The 20,403-nt window shown below is 36.6% G+C and overlaps 1 protein-coding gene across 1 annotated transcript in view; it reads right to left on the bottom strand.

The window, feature by feature from the left end:
* Positions 1 to 20,403, bottom strand: part of LOC150080022 (uncharacterized) — a 219,187-nt gene that overhangs the window by 46,058 nt on the left and 152,726 nt on the right. The window contains exons 12-14 of the mRNA XM_090383335.1: positions 12,693 to 12,784; positions 10,130 to 10,256; positions 6,211 to 6,476 (exon numbers count right to left, since the gene is read on the bottom strand). Of these exons, the coding sequence (XP_090239461.1) occupies positions 6,211 to 6,476; positions 10,130 to 10,256; positions 12,693 to 12,784 (485 nt within the window). The remainder of the gene's footprint in view (positions 1 to 6,210; positions 6,477 to 10,129; positions 10,257 to 12,692; positions 12,785 to 20,403) is intronic.

Here is a 20,403-nt window from a genome sequence, read left to right as displayed (position 1 = left end):
TGAGTTGGTCTCTCTCTCACTCACTTTATTGGACAGTCTTTGACAGCAGCATGCCACCAAGAGGAAGAAATACAAAATACTATCTGATTATCAGCAATGATTCTTCATTGCTGATAATTCATAAAAATACCCTCTGTGGCAATGATCACTTGGCTGATGTGGATTTACTTAAAAACATTGGCTGTCAAGGGCTTTTGCTTTCATAAGGGTGACTAAAATAGTCTCAGTTTTCAAATTCTATACAGAGGGACCATCTGATGTTACCAACAGTAAATTATAAAATGGGAAGTATTCAGGGAAGCAATCAAACAAAGCTACTAGGGCTTTTCATACCAACTAAGAAACAGCATTCCATTAGATCTATATGGATGTCAGGTGAACTGATGTGACTTGTAGCACAGAAGAAAAATACAAGGGATGCATATAACTTATCAATATATTGATGACTATTCCATATCATCTGATATAGAAACCAACAGTAGATATTAACTAGTCTAATCAAGTCACAAAAGAAGTTTGGCAAGCTAAGCTATGGCAGATGAGAAGTCTCTGGTAAAGAATGACAAAAAAAGCAGCAAAAACTTCTTTACTTTTATTAGCACTAAAAGAAAATATATATATATATATATATATATATGAGAGAGAGAGAGAGAGAGAGAGAGATGAGTGCCAGAAGTTCAAATTATAACAGGGAGTTAAATGATTGTGATAACTGAGAGGAAAGTGGAAGAGAAATTGTTGAAGCTTAATGTAAAAAAGGCACCTGGGGTGGATGGGATCTATCCAATTATACTGAAGGAGGCAGCAAAGGAAGTAAGCAAACTATAAGAATCCAAAGATGCTCTTATGGACTGGAGTGGGTGACTAAGAACCTCCATAAAGGAACAGATGAATGTATCTATAATTCACAAAGGGGGATCAATAGGTGACATGAGTATTACGTACCTATTAGCTTAACTTCTGTGGAACATCATCTTGCAGATAATGTTACACAGAAAATAATGGAGTCTGGTTAAAGAATTAATGCAGGCTGTCTAGAAAGGACTGCACTTATACTTTGAACACAGCACATTTGTTGATGATGTCATGTCTGACCAATTTGATAGTACAATGCAGTCACAAAGGAATTATGTAGAAAATAATTTTGATATCATACTTTTATTTTGGGAAAGCCCTTAGGAACACTGTTGCACATAAAAGACTACAGTACAAATTGGCACAGTACAATTATACAGAAATTACTGCTCTGGATAAATAAATGGTTGAGTGGAAGACAGGGTGGTTATTAATGGACACTGCTCTTCATGGCGTAATGTTATTAGTGTATTCTACCAGGGTTAACTGCTTGGAGTTACTGTTGTTTTCTATATTCATTAATGATATTGTTGAGGGTATATCAGGCTTAATATCTAAGTTTGTAGATGATACATAGAATGATACATGAAAATTACTGGAATAAGTTGCCTACATGGGTGGTAGAGGCTGACAGTTTGGGGAAATTCAAAGGACATCTGGATAGTACCTTCAGGTGAGGGAAATGCATAGGATGATAGGTTTAATTTCCTTCTTATTTTATTAATAATTAGTTGTTTTTTTCCATTGTTTTATTTGGGGTGTGTTTTTTTTTTTTTTTGTGGCTGGCACAGCATAAGCCATAGGCTTTCTTGACCATGCAGCCATTATTAATACTGATCCTTTGGGAACCCCTACTTCCTACATCAACCCAATCTGAGGAATAACCATTTATCACAACCCTCTGCCTCCTGCCCTTAAGCCATTCAGCTATCCATTTAAGGATTTTCCCTGTGATTTCAACCTGTTCCAGCTTTTAAAGTAACCACTCATGTGGAACTGAGTCAAATGCTTTGCTGAAAACCAAATAAACAATGTTGAAATTATTCCTCAAGTCCAGCTCTTGAGTGACCCTGTCAAAATAGCTAACCAGATTAGTTAAACATGATTTTCCCTTTACAAAACTATGCTGAGTATCCTTCAGAATTCCATTTCTATCTAAATGATCCTGAATTCCACCCTTCATCATTGTCTCCATGATTTTCACTACTACTGAAGTTAACTAACGAGCCGGTAATTTCCTACTTCTCTTAGAACCTACCCAAAACAGGCTTCAGTTCTGCAAACTACAGCATCTGGAAATTAGCCACCTTCAAGGTGATCTGATTGAGATGTTTAAAGCTTTGAATGAACTGAGTGAGCCTGAATGCTGATGGCATTCTTCCTCTTGCTCAGACTACACGCATGAGGATACATAAATTCAATCAAAGGAAAGATGGTTACAGAATAAGATGTTCGTGTCAGATGGCACCTGGGATTTCTCCCATCTCCACGTGTATTCACTGCATTGAGGACATACACTGTCAAGCAGAGACTTGAAAGCGTGTGTGTCATGTCTATGCAGTGTGATGTGTTGTACCAATTGTTTGTCCAGTTATTGTTCGTCAGGCACCCTTAATGGGGCCCAAAGTTGCCCATAACTCACCACATGGAGGCTAGCTGGGTGTGTCCAGTATCATAACAAGTTGCTCTGGCAGGTCTCCTGCCATCTAGTTTCCTGGGATTTGTGGCTAGGACCTAAAAATTTTTTTAGGTGTTTGACGTTAATGCTTAATGAGATTGCTGTTAGGAAATTGTTGGTTGGGGTTGAATGCTAGAGAGATGTGTTAAAAGGCCTAATAGGTCAGGCAAAACTTTGATGTTATTAAATTTAGACCTGTGGGGCTATACGCTAGATGAAAGATAATAGTGGAATAGCAGGGAGGCTGAAGACTGGGGGGGTAGAAGTAGAAGGGATTGATAGAACAGATGACCCTGCTAGGCAGTGTGGCATGCCCATGCCACACCAGAGGGAAGTATGGATGGCAGGTGGGGGGAGGTGACAAAAAGTTACCTCCTCTGCCAGGGATAGGAGTTGGAAGCAGGCTGGGCTAGGTGTCCAGCCTGGGTCACCGTATGGCTTAGGCAGTGATCAGCTGCTGTCCTGGCCTTTGTTCCAATATCTTGGTTGTCCTTTTCTTGTGGTGTTGGTCAGTTTGTCACATCTAAGTGTTTTGTCAAATATGATTGTCCTTTCCTTGGGATCAATTTCCCTTTGTCTCATCTCTGGTTTAAGTCAGGTGTCACTAATTCTTGTGGAACATCATCTTGCAGATAATGTTACACAGAAAATAATGGAGAAAATAATTCACTCCTTGGGGTCAGTTGTGGTTGTTGAGTCAACTGTTGGGTTGAGAGGAAGCTGTTTGTGGTCGCTGTTTCTATAGGTGTTATGAGGTCAAAAATGTGCAGTTTTCCTATTTGTCCCAGAAGGTGGTCACTTTATTGAGAGCTTAGGTTTTCTTGACTTGTGGGGTGATAAGATCTTAGGGTCCCAATTCATTCTTTCCCTAGTGTGGTTGTGTCATTTTGTTTGCATTTTCTCCTATGTTGGTAATTCCTTTTGTTGTCATTTATCTCGCTACTTTTCTAGTTGGGGTTTGGTGGTTGTGGTAAAGTTTGTCTCTTGGCATATACAGCCAGGGCAAAGTCTGAGAAGGCTCTGTAAGTCTCTGCACTCTCCAGAAGGTGGTGTTCATTATTTCTCGGTATGAATTGAATCCTGGTGATTAATACTAATCTGAGGTCCTCTTAGTATTGGCATTCGTGCACCATGTGGTCCCAGGGGACCAGCAGGCACACAGGGGGTTTGTCCTCTAGTCAGAAGGTGGCCAGTTTACTTCTGATGGTACCATGTCCTGTCATCAGATATGTAACATGAAGACCTGGGGAAAACTAGGCCGGTAGCATTGGGTAGACTGTATTTATCCTCAGGGATGAATTTTTTTGTTATTTGTCCCTTTGTTGTTTGGGACCAATGTTCCAGAATAGATGTGTGGATGTACAACCATTCTGCAAACATTTCTTCAATTACATCTATTCTGCAAACATCAATATTCTGCATCTATCTGTTTTTGCCATCAGCCAGCAAGTGGTTGATTGTTGGAACAAACATTCATCTGTTGTTTTTTTTTTTGGTGGGGGGGGGAGTAGTTTGAATAACTTCAAGGAAGAACTAGAAAAATTACTGGATGGGATGATCAGTTGATGTGGAAGGGTTTTATTTATTTATTTTTTTTTTTTTCTGATGCTTTATAAGCTTGTTTTCTTGCTTCAATATGCCACTGCCACCACCACCACTACTAATAATAACACAGAATAACTCTTCTTTATATACTATGACATTCAATTTCCATGTTTATCTGTCACAAAACCTGAAGGAGGAATTTTTGTAAAGCCACAAAAAAGAAAGTTAACTTCAGATGAGCAAAAAGGAATAATGACCACAGATGGAAATAAAATATGGGCTGACTTCAAATATTGTTTGCTACTCTTAAGGAAAAAGAAAAACGATCCTGAAAATATGCTATATAAATTTTAAAAAATTGGAAAGTAAAATGAGTATGAAGGTTCATTTCATTTATTTATAAACACTTTTTTATTATTTATTTATTATTATTTTTTTTTTTTTTGGTTTGTTTTGTAACCTGAGGTTGAATCAGATGGAGCCAGAGATTTCATTTTTTTTTTTTTTTGTTGGGGAAACAACTATGATAGAATATGTGAAAGACAATTTAAGTCAAAGAATTCTTAATTTTCTAATTTTTATGCTTCAGAACCACTCTGTGGCAGATCCAGGAGGGGGAAATGATTCCTACAAAATATAAAGAAAATAAAAGTGAACTTTTATTATGCCAGAGAAAGTGGAATACAATTAGTTGACTGTCTGATGTTGAAAATAGAGGTATCTGTCATACTGCATAAAAGTGTTCAGTTTTTAATTTTTTTTTATTAATATTCTATTTTCTTCACTTTATTTTAAAAATGTACACTGTTATTTCAATAAATAAAAAAATATAAAAACAAGGAAAAAATGTCTTTCCTCTTTCCCTTATTTGTGGAAAATCCTTGATATATATATATATATATATAAAAAAAAATTATTTCAGTTTTGAAATTGGCAGAGCAAGCTTTCAAAAGATCACTTTTCAAAATGTCATTTTACAAGTTTAAAATTGCACTTCAGTATTATATTAGCAGTGGCAAATAATGCAAGAAAGCAAGCTTATACAGCATCAACCAGAGAAGAGAATAAAAAAAAGTAATAATAAAAAAATCATGATGCCCACTTCACCTATCCATTCTCTCCAGTAGTCTGTAGAGTTTTTCGTTGAATTTATTTAAGCTATCAACTTCCATGACAACAGATGGAATTTTTTTCCAACAATCAACCACCTGCTGGTACAAGCAAACGTCTGCACATCTATTTTGCAACTGTCCTTCCTCAATTTGAAGTCCCTTACATATGTTAGTCTGAGCAAGAAGAAGAATCTCATCAGCACTGAGCTTGCTCAATCCACACAGTTTTCAGAACTGAAGCTTTTCTTGGTAAGAGAACCCCTCTGTTCTCTTCACCATCTCATTGCTCTTGTTATATTTATGTATTAATATATCAACAAGAGGCCAAACCAACATAACCCAGGAGGCTATGCCATTTTTAAGGTGGGACCCCCTTAAGAAAAGGTCCAAATGTCCCACTGAAATTGGCAAAAAGCCATCCATATTGGGGAAAGGTTGATTGATTGATTGATTTGGTAGTTGTTGGCGCATCGGCATCTGTGGCCATATTGCACCTCCCAAGGTTTTTGCAGTACTTTGATCCAAGCCCGAGGCGGGAATCGAACCCGCGACCTTTGGGTTGCCGGGCAGGTACTTTACCCACTCGGCTAGCCCGGTCGGCCTTGGGGAAAGGACTTCAGATATATGGACTACAGAGCTTAGTAACAAGTTCTGTAGCCAATATATCTGAAGTCCATTGCTTTATAAGGTATACACAATTTAGGTTTAAAAGTCTTAAAGGAGAAAGTAAAATGAATATTACTGAAAATTTCAGTATTAAATGACACTAGAACTAGGGAACATAAACTGAAATTGAAGAGAAGAATTAGGACTGGATTTCAAAAAAAAAAAAAAAAAAAAAAAAAAAGAAAAACTTTTCATTACGGACTGTTAATCAGCCCATAAAGGAAAACAGAATAAGCTGCTGCCATGGGCATTTGAGGCCAGCAGCTTAGGAAATGCAAAGGCTGCATTTCCCACCACTAGCACAAAAAAAAAAAAAAATAAATAAATAAATAAAATCCAGAAATCATATTTTACCTTTAAAGCAATTTCAGCAGCATGTGCAAGGGCTTCAATAGCTTTCATGCCAGGTGGTCGCTTCTTCTTTCTCTTTTGACGTGATTTCCCCTCAAATTTGTCAGGACTAACAGAAGAGCTCTCTGTTGTATAATCCTCATCTTTTCTGTTAATTAAATGTGCTTTCTTATTTTCAGTAATTTGTGGAGACTCTTCATCTTCAGAAAAAGTTTTTTTAACTGCTTTCCTAAAAGCTCTCCAAACTGTATGTGCCATCACAGTGAATTCTGAAATAAATATGCATATTATTAACAGAAATTAAATGTGAACCACAAGAGATTAAGAAAGCATGTCATTTACAAATGACAAAACATTTTAGAAATCTGCACATTTTAATACTTCTACATTCAAGAATTTCTACTACATATGGCAAGCAAAACTTACAAAAATTTCTGATAATTTATGTAAATCTTCAGTAATCTTACATACAGCCATTCATGGTTGTATGTAAGATTACTGATTACTGTCTATTGACAGTTGAATTACCTTTATGAAAGCAAAAAACACTTTCTCTTTACTTTTGACATAGTTATATCTTTAAATAAATCCCACATTGATATACTATAATCACTTCAACCTAGTGGCTACTTTACACGGGATTCTTAATGCATAAAAAGCACTGCTACACAGATAAAAGCATATTGCTTTCTCTTTTTGCCTCTCTAACATGCCAGCATAGAAAACAGTCATATGATAAATCCAGAAAAGCTACTATGTGAGTGAGCAACCCAAAAGTTTCAGTCAATATCTGGAAACTTAAAATCCCCAATTATAAGGCATCATGATTTGCTAGCCCACTCTATATATGTATTTATACTCAGTGATTTAATAGCAAGTATAAGTGAGTGCCTATTTATATTCATCATTAATGGATAAATAAAGACATCATAAAAATTATTATAGAAAACCTATTATCTTAACTTGATACTGTGACATGTTGGACAAGACCACTTGTGTAATCGAGCTTCTCTAATATCCGTAAAATTAGACAAATGCTAACTCATTGTGATCTACTGTTCTATAGGGCCTGTGGCCTCATTTTAAATTTAACCAATCTAAGATTTCAAGTGGATTTTTTTTTTCCCCTTTTTAAATAGAAATATTATAAATATAGAAAATTTAAGTCAGGAATTCTCTCTTTCCTGGTGGTAGAGGGAAACCCACAATTAAAGTATGCCAAGTCTAGCAGATGAATATACATGGGACCTGTAATATGTCTTAGATTGCACAATAGAGGCACAATAAAATGCATCAGTTGGCAGCCCAAGATTCTCGTGTACTTTGTACCTAGTTGATGGATATTTTCTAGAAAGGTCAACTTTCTATCAAAAATTTAGTCTCAGATACTACTGGAATAGCATTTTGTCCAAACCTCAGTTCATGTTCAGGGTGAAGATTATGCTTGACAAAAATGTATGCAGATGGTCTTTTGCAATGGGACCCTGAAGGCATTATTCATGGCCTACAAGTTTAGGTGATGTGATCAATGGCATGTTACTGTCTCTCAATTACCCACAATGTTGCACAATTGAGAAAATATATTAAAATCATCAACATAGAAGCACAGTTTACAGAAGTTGTTCTGTAATGTAATTCACTCTAATGGCAAAAAGCATAACAATTAAAACTGATTCTTGTGATTCAAGTTTGTGTAGGATCCACACTATCTTGGGCCAAGAGAGTGTGGATCCTACACAAACTTGGAAATACCAGTTGACTAAAGGGATTTTAATAAAAATGAGGTGCCCTCTAAGACCAAGGCTATGTCTTTTAAAATATCCAATCTCCAAGTTGTATCATATGCTTTTTCCATATCAAAGAACACAGACACCACACGTTCTCATTTTAAGAAAGCATTCTGGATGGATGTTTCCAATCTAATTAAATGGACCAAAGTCAACCTGTGCTTTTTGTCTCCAAATACATTCTCTCCAGGATTTTGCACAGAGTGATAGGACAATAGTTTGAGACTTTTGGATATTTTACTGGCTTAGGAAAGGCAAGCATGGTTGCCTTATGCCAGGCAATAGCAAACTGGCTCATTTGCAGGAGGGCCTTGATATCATCAGTAGTTTGCTGGAATCCACAAAAATTCCACTGTAGGAATTGAGCCATTATTTTCACTTGTTTGATCCATCATTCAGCTTCCAAAATACAGAGGGCTTATTTTTCTGTCTTGGATTTATCATTTTTGGGGAATTTTGGACACTGTCTTGTCTTCATTTCTTCCTCCACAGAGTTCCAAGATTGAATCGTCTGGTACCACTTTCACCTCAAACCATTTTTTCTGAGAACCATGGGGTACTTAAAATTATTTTATTCTTTTCTCTAGCAATTTATTTTATTATTGGTAGAGCATTAGGAGGCACATGAGTGTGGCAGCTGATTGAACCTTCTGTACAAGTTTTTGTGATGCGAGATTAACAGGCAGAATGTGATGGGAGTGAATGACTCTTTAGGTGGGATAGTCATTTCTGTTTGAGTTCTGATGCATTTCTCCCTGCTACCTTTCTGAGCACATGTAGGTTCAGCTCTGCCTTAAGTCTTTGTATTTCTCTTTCTTCTATCCACCCCTGGCTTGATCATGAGTATGTAGGGTGATCTCCTTGACAGTTAATGCAGGTGTTTTTCAGCAGAGTATGATGTAGTTTCATGGTCCTTTGCAGCATGAGCACACGCTGGGGCTCCATGATGGGCCATTTGCAAGTGTCCATATTTCTGGCACTAAAAGCACCTTAAAGGATTTGGGACACAAATGCACCAGCCAATTGATATAGCCAACTTTGATCTCATTAGGAAACATTGGTGAATTGAATGTTAGGAAGATGTTTCTAGAACAAATAAGCTTCCCATTCCTATACATGGATATCTGTTTCACAGCTGTAACTCTTTGGGGTTTCAACCCAGAAGAGATTTCCTCTTCAGAAACTTTAAGGAGATCCCATTCCGTGATGACACCACAGTATGAATTCAGTGTCTTGTGGGGGTAACTGTGATCAACATTCCCCCAATAAATGTGGTTTGGAGGAGCTGTTCTGAATGTTTGTCACTTCTGGTATCTATAATGATGTTGCCTGAGTGAAGGCATTTCACTCAGGATTTAACCCTTCTGGATAAAGTAGGGTGACCTTTTTGCTTTGGGTTTCTCACTTGTAGAATGTATTATCAGCTTAACAAGGTGTTAGACCTGATATAACTTTGTTTTCTGCCTTTTCACCAATATACCCGCACCACCACCAGTGTGAACCTTGGACCATGAGAGTAGGGATATGGCACTGATACATTAACCCTTGCAGGCGAACCCACTATCTGACTGATCCTGGCAGGACCATCCATTTTTTCAAAGCAGAATTCAAAGTAATGTGTTGGAGCTAGGCCGCTCAACCACCAGGATCCCACTCTTCTGAATTTCCACAGGCCACAGTGTGCACAGCAAACACCAGATTCCATTAATGTTATTAGCCTGGAACATAGGTTGTGGGCGCTGGATCCCAGTGATGCTAATCTGGAAGACCAGCAGCATCACAGTCTCCCTTATCATGTACAGACAACCACATCAAGGGGTGTAACATATGAATATGTTATCGCATTCAAAAGGAATTTTCAAGACAGTTCACAACTCAGCCTTTATACTCATTGGTAACAGTCAAATCTTATCTATTATCAACCTATGATAAAAGTTTGACTAGTTTTTTTTCCTTGACTAGATAAAACAATATAAGGGTATGATTTGTTACCTTTTGAAGTGTTAATATTTTAATCTGAACAATATAATAAGTGACACTGTCAATTAACTGTTTGACCAATTATGACAGACCCTGTATTCTGTCAAGTTTTAAAATGGCAGAACATAGGTCCTTCAATATCCAAACACACTTACCACTATCTTTGCCATTATACAATTCACAATTGGATACAATTTTCTTGAAATCTTGTTCCATTTCCATCCAACTAAAATATCTTTTTTCTTTTATCTTTTGTTCTATTACTGAGATGTCCATTGGTTCCTGTAAAGAAAAAAAAAAAAAAAAAAAAAGTGTTAGTCTTCCTAAGTTATAAATTTAGGGATCTAAGCAACTGAAAAAAAAACAAAAAACCCCAAACATTTCAGCAACAATAAACCTAACGTTTGCCATGCTTCCCAACTTAACAAACATTTTTCACTTTTATTTTTAATCTAAAAGTAGCAGCTTAAGTGTTATTAAGAACTACCTGTTTAAAATATCTGAAATATTTTTATATAAAGCTCCATTTAATAACAGTTACTAGATTAACATCAATGGTGGGATCACAACTAAGTCTACACAGCACTTGTGGATAAGTCTACTGCAACATGACCTAGAAAAATTAGGCTAACAGGCTCAAGAGTGGCACTTTAGGTTTAACATCGATAAACACAAGGCACTACATATGGGCAGCAGTAATCCCAGATTAACAAGTCAATTAGGTGGCACCACACTCAAAGTTTGGGAGAACAAGAGAGACCTAGGAGTAATTGTACATTGTCCAACATGAAGTTCTGAGCAGTGCAGATAGGCTGTTAAAACAGCTTGTGGGGTTTTATCAATGACATACAGGGCCTTTGCCAGTGGGGGGGGGGACAAAGGGGTAATTATCCCATTATATAAGTAGTTAGGCTGCTGCATCTTGAGTACTGCATACAGGTCTGTAGGCCTCATTTTAAGAAATGGGGAGGATAACTCGAAACAGGTGCAGAAAAGAGCAAGCAGATTTTCAAGAACAGAAAGGGGCACGGCACCTCTTACCACAAAGTTCAGTTCTGCAAGTTGCAGCACTTGGAAACTAGACACTAGTGAGGAAACATGATTGAAGTGTTTAAGACTTAAAATGGCTGATCATATATTAAGATTCCTTATATGCTGTGATATAGCGGCTAGATCATAATTATAGCGTAGTTTAATTTTCAGCACTCACCTCATAATAATCCATTTGGTTTGATGAAACTTAACGGGTGCATCAAAATGGCACGAGTAAAAACTTAATGACAATTATACTCTTACACTTTCTCAAACAACATTCACACAAAGAGACAAACTTAAATTAAAAAACTGTGCCTGTAGGAATACATGTGCAAAAATTTTAACATAGTAATTATAGAAAGTGGCTATTCATAACTAAGTATAATTAAAATTAAAAAATTACTAAATTATGAGCTTTAAAATGTGTTAAAATTTGCCTAAGAAAGGAAAGTGCACGTTCCATTCTATGGTTGTCTTATTAAATTCATGTATTAAAAATTAAGAATTAAAACGGGATAGAAGCTAATAGTGTAATCCTGTGTCATATACTCATATGTTCTCCTGTATGAATTAAATTTAGAACCTAATTTATTATAAGACGTAAATATTAACTTAATATCTGTATTCTGAAAAATCTGTAGAATTTAATTCATACAGGACAACATATAAGTATACGACATAGGATTACAATAACATTATATATTTAATTAGATGTCAATCTTATTAAATATATAATGGGGTTTTGTCAATGATATATAGGAATTTTGGTAGCAGGGAGAAGGAGGTGATTGTCCCTCTGTATAAGGCAATGGTCAGGCCACGCCTTGAGTACTGAGTACAGGTCTGGAGGCCTCATTTTAGGAAGGATGTAGATTTACTTGAGCATGTACAGAGAAGGGCAACAAGATTGGTGAGGAGAATGAAGGGATCCTCTTACCAAGAGAGGCTTAAGTTCTGCAAATTGCAGTGGCTGCAGAAGGCACCTGCACAGTGATCTGATTGAGGTATATAAGGCCTTGAATAGGTTGAGCACACTGAATTCTGATGGGATCCTTCCACTTGTTCAGATTACGAACATAAATAGGGAGCATAAATTCAAATTAAGAAAAGACAGATGTAGAATAGATGTGCGGAAATTTGCCTTTAGCCAGCAGGTGGTTAATTGCTGGAACAAACTTCCATCTGTCGTTGTGGAAGTTGACAGGTTAAATAAATTTAAGGAGGAACTGGACAGGCATTTGGAGAGAATGGTGTTATTTTTTTTTTTTTTTTGGCTGATGCTGCATAAGCTCATACACTTGCTTTCTTGCATCACATGCCGCCACCACTACTACTACAAATTGAAAGAAATGGACAGATGAGGTGGATAGTTTTTTTTTTTTTTGCTGATTTTATAACTTTGCTTCTTTTCATCATTTGCCATATATTAATTAAAAGAAATTAATTTATTCAAACTAGCTTTAAGCCCTGCACCACTCATTTTCTACCTTTTAATCTATGGCTAAGAAGTCAAAGCAGTGAAACTTATCCTTTTAATATTAAATAAAATCATCTCAATTCAATATCATAACCAAAATTAAAAATCCGCTTCTTTAAACTGTTTTTGTCTTTCATTTACATGGGAAGCACAAAAAAAATATTCAGTTATTAATATTTACTTAAAAATCAATAGAAACTACTTACTTTAATTACATCATAATACCCAGGGGCATATGAGTCATCAACAGGCTGAATAAATGGCCAAGCATCCCTGTGCAATTTTACACTCGATACAACTGTAAAAAAAAAAAAAAGTTCCATATAAGTAATTTCCAATGTTCTACATATATCACTAATCTATATTAGTAAAATGTATTTATTTTAAAGCTCAATCACAATTTCCTGTGCCCATTATTTTGTCCCAACCCTCCCAGTTTTATTGCAATGTATTATGTTTCACAAGAAACAGTATCCTATTTGATGCTCAGTTATGTAGCAGACAAAAAAACAATAGAAGCAGCTTCAGAATAACAAGAAAAACAACCATTTTCCCATTAATATCTTAAACTGGCAGCAAGCATTCAAGCATTCAGGAACCATCAGGTGCCTTGCGAGAACCGTTTTGCACTTTAATTGTTGGTTCTCAATTCATTTTTCCAACTTTCTCTACCTTCCTAAATATAGATCTAGTTTCACACACAAGTTACACTCAACATAAATACAGCATCGTCCCAGTTTTGGACAGAATAGTTCAGGTCTTTTAAAGAGTAATTAGCTGAACCACATGAGAACTCTTGAAAAAGTTTGTTCCCTTCAACTCCTTGTAATTATTTGTGTAGAATTTTGTGAATACACACTTTTTGTCTTTATCAAAAACTAAAGAATATGCTGATATGCTACCCAAACAATGCAATTTTTTTTTTTTTTTTATTGTAGTCCATTAGCTTCATCAATTTTTAACTAGAAAATGGAAGCAATTAATAGTGTCATGCTTAGATTCTATGTTCATGTGGTTTCTTTTTTTCGGCAGAACCAACAAAAATTATTTCACTGAAAATGTGTAAGTAAATAGAAGAATTAGTAAATTAATAAGAGGAGTTTACCTCAATATAGTACGTGGAACACTTCCGTATGATACCCTCCAGAAATTAAAACGGAAAAAACGAAAAAATCGACAACTTACCGGTACATTAAAGTAAAATATAAATAATTAAAGTAAAATATAAATAATTAAATAATCAATTCAAAATCAATTCAAAACAATTAAAATTCAAATTAACGCAATTAAAAGAATCTAACGAAAATATTCAAAACGATTTTCCTTCCTGAAGCTGACAATGCTTTTCGACCGACTGTCGTGATCACAGGAATGAAAATTACCGAATCAGGCTAAACCTGCAACTTAAATAGTGATTATGTGACTTCGCGCATGCGCGTAAAGGTCCACGCATCGGAGATCAAATATGGCCGCCGAACATTAACAGAATTCTCGTGTAATTTAATTTCAACGGTTTCTGCAATTAATAGTCGCGTATAATTACGTTGAACGTTAAGTATTTTGGCCTCGTTAAATAAAAAAGTATGTTTTTCGTTAATGGCATGAAAGGCTAATTCTGACGCTGCTGAACGAGAAGCACGAACTGAGGCTTCGTGTTGATTTACACGGATATTAAGAGAAAACCGCGTCGAACCCTGATAAGACGAGTCGCAATCACCGCAAGAAATGTTGTATACTAGATCATTAATTTGTGTTGCGAACACCGAAAGAACCGAGCGATTGTTCAGTATAGTGTGTAACTTCCGTATAGGCCTAGCTATAATTTTAAATTCGGTATCTTTAAAGAATCTGTTAAGCTGTTTGTGCCACTGTTCAACATATGGGACAGAAATAAAGTATTTTTTGATATTACTATTGTTGATTGGTGCAGTATTTTGTATCCTATCCCTAGCTTGTACCCTAATTCGATTTATTGTGTTAATGGGATAACCCCTGTTCAAGAATCTGCTAGTTAATATTTGTATTTCTGAGTCTAAAGCAGAATCCGTCGTTGAATATTTATAGGCATTTAGAAATTGATTAAAGATAATCGATCTTTTGTAGGTGAACGGGTGGTAGCTATTATAATGTAGAAGCATACCGGTGTTTGTGGGTTTTCGATAGATGCTAAATTGTATTTTGTTCGAGTCCCGGGTAAGCGTGAAATTTAGAAAGTTTAATGACTTAGTATCCGTATCTTCCCTTTCCAATGTAAATTTGAGTCTAGAATGAATATTATTAAACGAATGTAAAATATCTTGGATAGTACTATTATCGGTAATAACTAGAACATCGTCTAAATACCTCCCATAGTATGTGATACGGGGACGAAAAGGTGTCAAATGTATCTGCTCAATCGTTGAGAGATAGATCTCTGACATTAAGCCACTCAGGCTCAAACCCATTGGTAATCCAAAAATTTGTTTGTACACCTTGTCTCGAAAGGTGATGTAGTTAGCCTTAATGTACCGGTAAGTTGTCGATTTTTTCGTTTTTTCCGTTTTAATTTCTGGAGGGTATCATACGGAAGTGTTCCACGTACTATATTGAGGTAAACTCCTCTTATTAATTTACTAATATTATTATCAACGTAGAACATATTGAGTATTACAGCTCTGATTCATACTATCTAATTAATTTTCAAACTCTTATTGACTATTTCATTCACTTCCTGTCTCTCCAGTAGTATACAATCGATATACACACAATTATGGGAGATTTTTTGAATGGCTTGGTACAAAATTACATTAAATCTACACTAAGGTACTCGGCCCAAAGTTACCGTATTTCTTTCCTAAAATATTGCCTTCAAAACAACATCGTTCCGAAGTTTGCCAGGGTGAATTTAAATCAAAAAATTTCAGGCATAAAACAACTATCACTGACGACATCACGTAATATTGTTAAGCTTGCCTTAAAATCTCGATATTCGGATAAACAAAAATACCTTTCCCAGGTTAGGAAGCTTCGCGATAAATTAAAAAATTATCTACATCCGAACGATTGGTCTGTATTGAAGACCTCCATAGATTTGCGACGGGAAGCACAAGCCTCAGAAATAAAAAACAGACACGTTAATAAGTTGCAAACATTATCGAATAGTTCAAGACACGTTCATGCGAATTCTAACACATTGTCGCGAGCTTGCGACCAAGTTCACACGAGTTGGGTGACATCCCCCCCACAGACACATAACGCACTACCACAGAATATGTCGGCTAGTTCACGAACACCCCCTCACCCAGTATCCAACGAACCGACATATCAACAGGTTACAAATCTTTCCTCGTGTACACTATCGCAGGACCAGATTTCACTTTTATCCAAAGGATTAAATTATAATTTACCACCTCGAAAGCTGCCAAAAAAACAATGCGTAATTGATATTGAATTTGGACTTTGTAGTGTTCCACAAAAAGATGTATTTATTCAACAAGTTAACCAAGTAGTGAATAACATAAAAGAAACGCGACTTCCTAAATTGAATACACATGACAGTTCAGCTTTACGAGAACTTCGAGAAAATAAGGACATTATTATACAGAGGGCAGATAAAGGAGATACAGTGGTAATACTAGATAAACATGATTATATTAATAAGTTAGATTCAGTTGTATCTGATAGCTCCACTTATTGTGAAGTGGACCCGACACTGTTTACCAATTTGGTAAATCAATACAATAAAACGTTAACCACATATCGTAAAAACGACTACATTACTATGGTTCAGTTGAATGAATTGAAGTCCAGAACATACAATATCCCTGCACTTTTTGGTCAGGTAAAATTACACAAGCCTGGATTTCCGATTCGACCTATTGTTTCCTACAGGAACTCGGCATTTTCAGCCTTAGCCACACATGTATATAACATTATAAAACCTTTTAGACAGGTTATACAATTTGGGATTAAGAATTACGATACATTATTTAATAATCTTAAAGACTGTAGACTCGGCGACAATGACAATTTATTCTCATTAGATGTTACATCATTATATACGAATGTAAACGTTGAATACACATTAGATATTATTTGGGATATGTTAAATAAAAACTCGACACCGATTAATTATACGAAGCTGCCTATAAAGGAGATTTTTCACTTAATTAAACTATTAGTTGAGGCTAACTACATCACCTTTCGAGACAAGGTGTACAAACAAATTTTTGGATTACCAATGGGTTTGAGCCTGAGTGGCTTAATGTCAGAGATCTATCTCTCAACGATTGAGCAGATACATTTGACACCTTTTCGTCCCCGTATCACATACTATGGGAGGTATTTAGACGATGTTCTAGTTATTACCGATAATAGTACTATCCAAGATATTTTACATTCGTTTAATAATATTCATTCTAGACTCAAATTTACATTGGAAAGGGAAGATACGGATACTAAGTCATTAAACTTTCTAAATTTCACGCTTACCCGGGACTCGAACAAAATACAATTTAGCATCTATCGAAAACCCACAAACACCGGTATGCTTCTACATTATAATAGCTACCACCCGTTCACCTACAAAAGATCGATTATCTTTAATCAATTTCTAAATGCCTATAAATATTCAACGACGGATTCTGCTTTAGACTCAGAAATACAAATATTAACTAGCAGATTCTTGAACAGGGGTTATCCCATTAACACAATAAATCGAATTAGGGTACAAGCTAGGGATAGGATACAAAATACTGCACCAATCAACAATAGTAATATCAAAAAATACTTTATTTCTGTCCCATATGTTGAACAGTGGCACAAACAGCTTAACAGATTCTTTAAAGATACCGAATTTAAAATTATAGCTAGGCCTATACGGAAGTTACACACTATACTGAACAATCGCTCGGTTCTTTCGGTGTTCGCAACACAAATTAATGATCTAGTATACAACATTTCTTGCGGTGATTGCGACTCGTCTTATCAGGGTTCGACGCGGTTTTCTCTTAATATCCGTGTAAATCAACACGAAGCCTCAGTTCGTGCTTCTCGTTCAGCAGCGTCAGAATTAGCCTTTCATGCCATTAACGAAAAACATACTTTTTTATTTAACGAGGCCAAAATACTTAACGTTCAACGTAATTATACGCGACTATTAATTGCAGAAACCGTTGAAATTAAATTACACGAGAATTCTGTTAATGTTCGGCGGCCATATTTGATCTCCGATGCGTGGACCTTTACGCGCATGCGCGAAGTCACATAATCACTATTTAAGTTGCAGGTTTAGCCTGATTCGGTAATTTTCATTCCTGTGATCACGACAGTCGGTCGAAAAGCATTGTCAGCTTCAGGAAGGAAAATCGTTTTGAATATTTTCGTTAGATTCTTTTAATTGCGTTAATTTGAATTTTAATTGTTTTGAATTGATTTTGAATTGATTATTTAATTATTTATATTTTACTTTAATTATTTATATTTTACTTTAATGTACCGGTAAGTTGTCGATTTTTTCGTTTTTTCCGTTTTAATTTCTGGAGGGTATCATACGGAAGTGTTCCACGTACTATATTGAGGTAAACTCCTCTTATTAATTTACTAATATTATTATCAACGTAGAACATATTGAGTATTACAGCTCTGATTCATACTATGTAAATAGAAGAAATAATGAGTGCACTTCAACCTGCATGGAGTGTAATGTGCCTTTAATTTCTTAAAAAAATTAGATTTACAGACATTTCATGGTACTTCCTGTACCACCTCTTCAGTGAATGTAAAGACTGTATAACTGGTTATGGTGACTTGTCGAAAGTAGAAGGGAATCACCAAGAAAGATAAGAATGATTATATCCACGGTCCTGAGCTGGATATCATCTTTCTTCTCTTTCTTGGTGATTCCCTTCTACTTTTGACTCTCTCTGACTGACTCTCTCTTTCTTTTTTTTTTTCCTCTCCTGGTGCAGCATAAGCCTCAGGTTTCCTTGCACCATATAGCTATTAATAATAATATTTACATAATTAGCAAGAAACAATTGTATTTAATCTTTGCAATTGTCTTAATTGTGTGGGTGGGCTTAAGATTACACTGGGGTTCTTTTTTCAACGTATAATTGTTCTGGTTTCTATTTTTGTTATCTGTTCTATTACTCTGTTCTTGAAAAGATTATGTGGTTAACATTATCTGCATTCCTTTGTTTCGGTTAATACTGTTGACTAAACCGATGATGAATTCTTTGTATAGTCCGAGTTTCCTGTACTTGTCATGGTTAGAACAGAGGTTTTCAGGTCTTGAAATCTCACTGGTGATCCTTGCAACTACTAATAAGTACAGGAAATACAAACTATACAAAGGATCCTACAATGGTTTTGTGTGAGAAGAATTGTGCTGATTAGTGAGAGATAGTAACAAACTTAAGATTAAATAATTTTTCTTGTTGTTCCCAGGAATTTTTGGCTACCCAGGCCACAGTGCACCATTTTCAACATCAATCTAGCATGTTCACAAGGGGATTTGAATGTTGTACAGGCTGAAAAAACCCAAAATAACTCACAGGGGAGTTACTTCCTCTGCCATAAACAGAAATGGAAAAAATATTAATAAGAAGGAAAGGAAAGGAAAAGCAAGGCAATTGCATCATTTCTGTACGTAGTCAACTACTTAAGAATTTATAAATTGGCATCCTGAAGTATATCTCATATTGTGAATACTTTCACAAACAATGAGTTGCTATGATATTGCACTACCTCGAATAAGTAATACTTCACCACAGAAGAAGACTCTCCATCACCCACACAGCACCGTTTCAGAGCTTATTGGCTCCTTATCAGTGGGTGGGCAGGTATCCTGGTGTTGCAACAATGACAACCCAATTGCAAAGTATAAGTCCACAATATGAGAAATGCCAGACGGTGTGGGGTAATCTAGATTACAGCATAGTTTACAGCATGGTCCTCCACGTGCAGCCAAAACAGCTCGTACCTGGTGAGGCATGGATGCTACATGATTTCTAATCATGTCTTGTGGTATCTGGTACCAACACGTAACCAGCCAATCCTTTAACTCCTGTAAGGTCTGTGGATGAGACACCGCAGATCGGAGTTGCTGTTCCAACACAAACCGATGCTCAATGGGATTGATATCTGGGGAATTTGAAGGCCAGGGCAAAACTGGAAGTCTTCATATTCCGCAAACCAGTCTCGAACAATCCGAGCGATGTGGCATGGTGCATTATCCTGCTGAAAGATGGCACCGCCAGAGGGGAAGATCGTTGCCATGAAAGGGTGTACCTGGTCAGCAATGATGTTTAGGTAGGTGGTAGACATCAGAATGCCTGGCACATGGATGACTGCACCCAGGGTATCCCAGCAGAACATAGCCCAAAGCATGACACCACTCCCATAAGCTTGTTTTCATCCCACAGTGCATCCAGACACCATCACTTCCCCAGGTAAACAATGCATACGTACCTGGCTGTCCACATGGTGCAACAGGAAACATGATTCATCAAACCAGACGACCTTCTTCCAATCGCTCAAGGTCCAGTTTTGATGCTCGTGTGCCCATTGTAGGTGCTGTCGCCAGTGAACCGTAGTTAGCATGGGCACTACGAGCAGCCTGCCGCTACACAGCCACATTTTCAGCAGGGTTCAATGTACTATGTGTTGTGACACATTACTCCCATCACCAGCATTCTAATTACCGGTGAGTTGTGCCACAGTCTCCCTTCTGTTCCACATGCCATTCAGAAGAGCCTTCGCTCACCTTGAGCATTGATGAGCCATGGTTGTGCAACAGCTCGCTGGTAGTTCGTGGGGTTTTCCCTCCTCGGACCACTTTCAGTAGATACTAACCACGGCTAATTGTGAGCACCCACCAGCCATCTGGCCATTGCAATTTGGCCTTTGTCAAGCTCACTTAAGTCCACTGCCTTT

This window comes from Mastigoproctus giganteus, chromosome 10 (genome assembly GCF_048544385.1).
Source record: "Mastigoproctus giganteus isolate SK-2022 chromosome 10, ASM4854438v1, whole genome shotgun sequence".
Taxonomy (NCBI): Eukaryota; Metazoa; Arthropoda; class Arachnida; order Uropygi; family Thelyphonidae; genus Mastigoproctus; species Mastigoproctus giganteus.
The sequence above is the reverse complement of the archived record's forward strand: the minus strand, read 5'-3'. Positions and strand labels throughout refer to the sequence as shown.